This window comes from Chaetura pelagica, unplaced genomic scaffold (assembly GCF_000747805.2).
Source record: "Chaetura pelagica isolate M959 unplaced genomic scaffold, ChaPel_1.0 scaffold344, whole genome shotgun sequence".
Taxonomy (NCBI): Eukaryota; Metazoa; Chordata; class Aves; order Apodiformes; family Apodidae; genus Chaetura; species Chaetura pelagica.
The window spans coordinates 10,370,671-10,371,382 of record NW_009953098.1 but is presented as its reverse complement, the minus strand read 5'-3'; the positions used below and the strand labels follow the sequence as shown (position 1 = coordinate 10,371,382).

The 712-nt window shown below is 63.1% G+C and overlaps 1 protein-coding gene across 1 annotated transcript in view; it reads left to right on the top strand.

Annotated features, from left to right (window-relative positions):
- The window catches only part of TNMD (tenomodulin), a 9,158-nt gene extending 8,999 nt beyond the window's left edge, over nt 1-159 (top strand). Inside the window, exon 8 of the mRNA XM_009997168.1 lies at nt 24-159. Within this exon, the coding sequence (XP_009995470.1) occupies nt 24-159 (136 nt within the window). The remainder of the gene's footprint in view (nt 1-23) is intronic.
- The last annotated feature ends 553 nt before the right edge of the window (nt 160-712 follow it).

Sequence of the window (712 nt, the reverse complement as noted above, 5' to 3'; positions counted from 1 at the left end):
TGGGCCCGTGGCCGCCGCGCCACCCGCTACTGCCGGCGGGTCTGCGAGCCCCTCCTGGGCTACTACCCCTACCCCTACTGCTACCAGGGCGGGAGGGTCATCTGCCGGATCATCATGCCCTGCAACTGGTGGATCGCACGGATGCTGGGCAGGGTGTAGCACATACCAGGCAGCACCTGGCACTCGTGTGCTGTCCTGCACCCTCCTGCTGTGTCGCCACCCGTCTGGATGCATCCCGACGTGGCTGACAGGCAGGTGGCTACCTGCTTGATGGCCAGGGAGCGTGCAAGCCCCCCGAGCAGCACCCTCCTGCCCCGGCATCCCGCGCTGCCCCCGCGGGGCCGGGGGGACCGTGCTTGAGTGCATTGTCACCACGCTGAGCAGTTAAGAGGCAAACAATAAACGTCTTGTATGAGCGATTGCAAAGAAAATGGAAAGCCGTTTACTCTCAGGCTGTGATGCTTAATGGGTCTGAGAAGGGATCTAATTGCTCAGCTGTCTCATCAGGAGCATCCATAACTCAGGTACCGGGACTGCCGGCGCTCGCCTGGCTGGGGACGTGTGGAGGTCCCTAATTTGCTCCGGTAGCTGTTCTGCACGTCCCAACACGTGCTCCGGCCTGCTCTGATGTGCTCAGCAGTTACTCATGGCAGCTGAGGGGCAGCAGCAGCCCCCGGGAGCGATATGCAGCAGCCCCGGGCAGCTCCTGCTG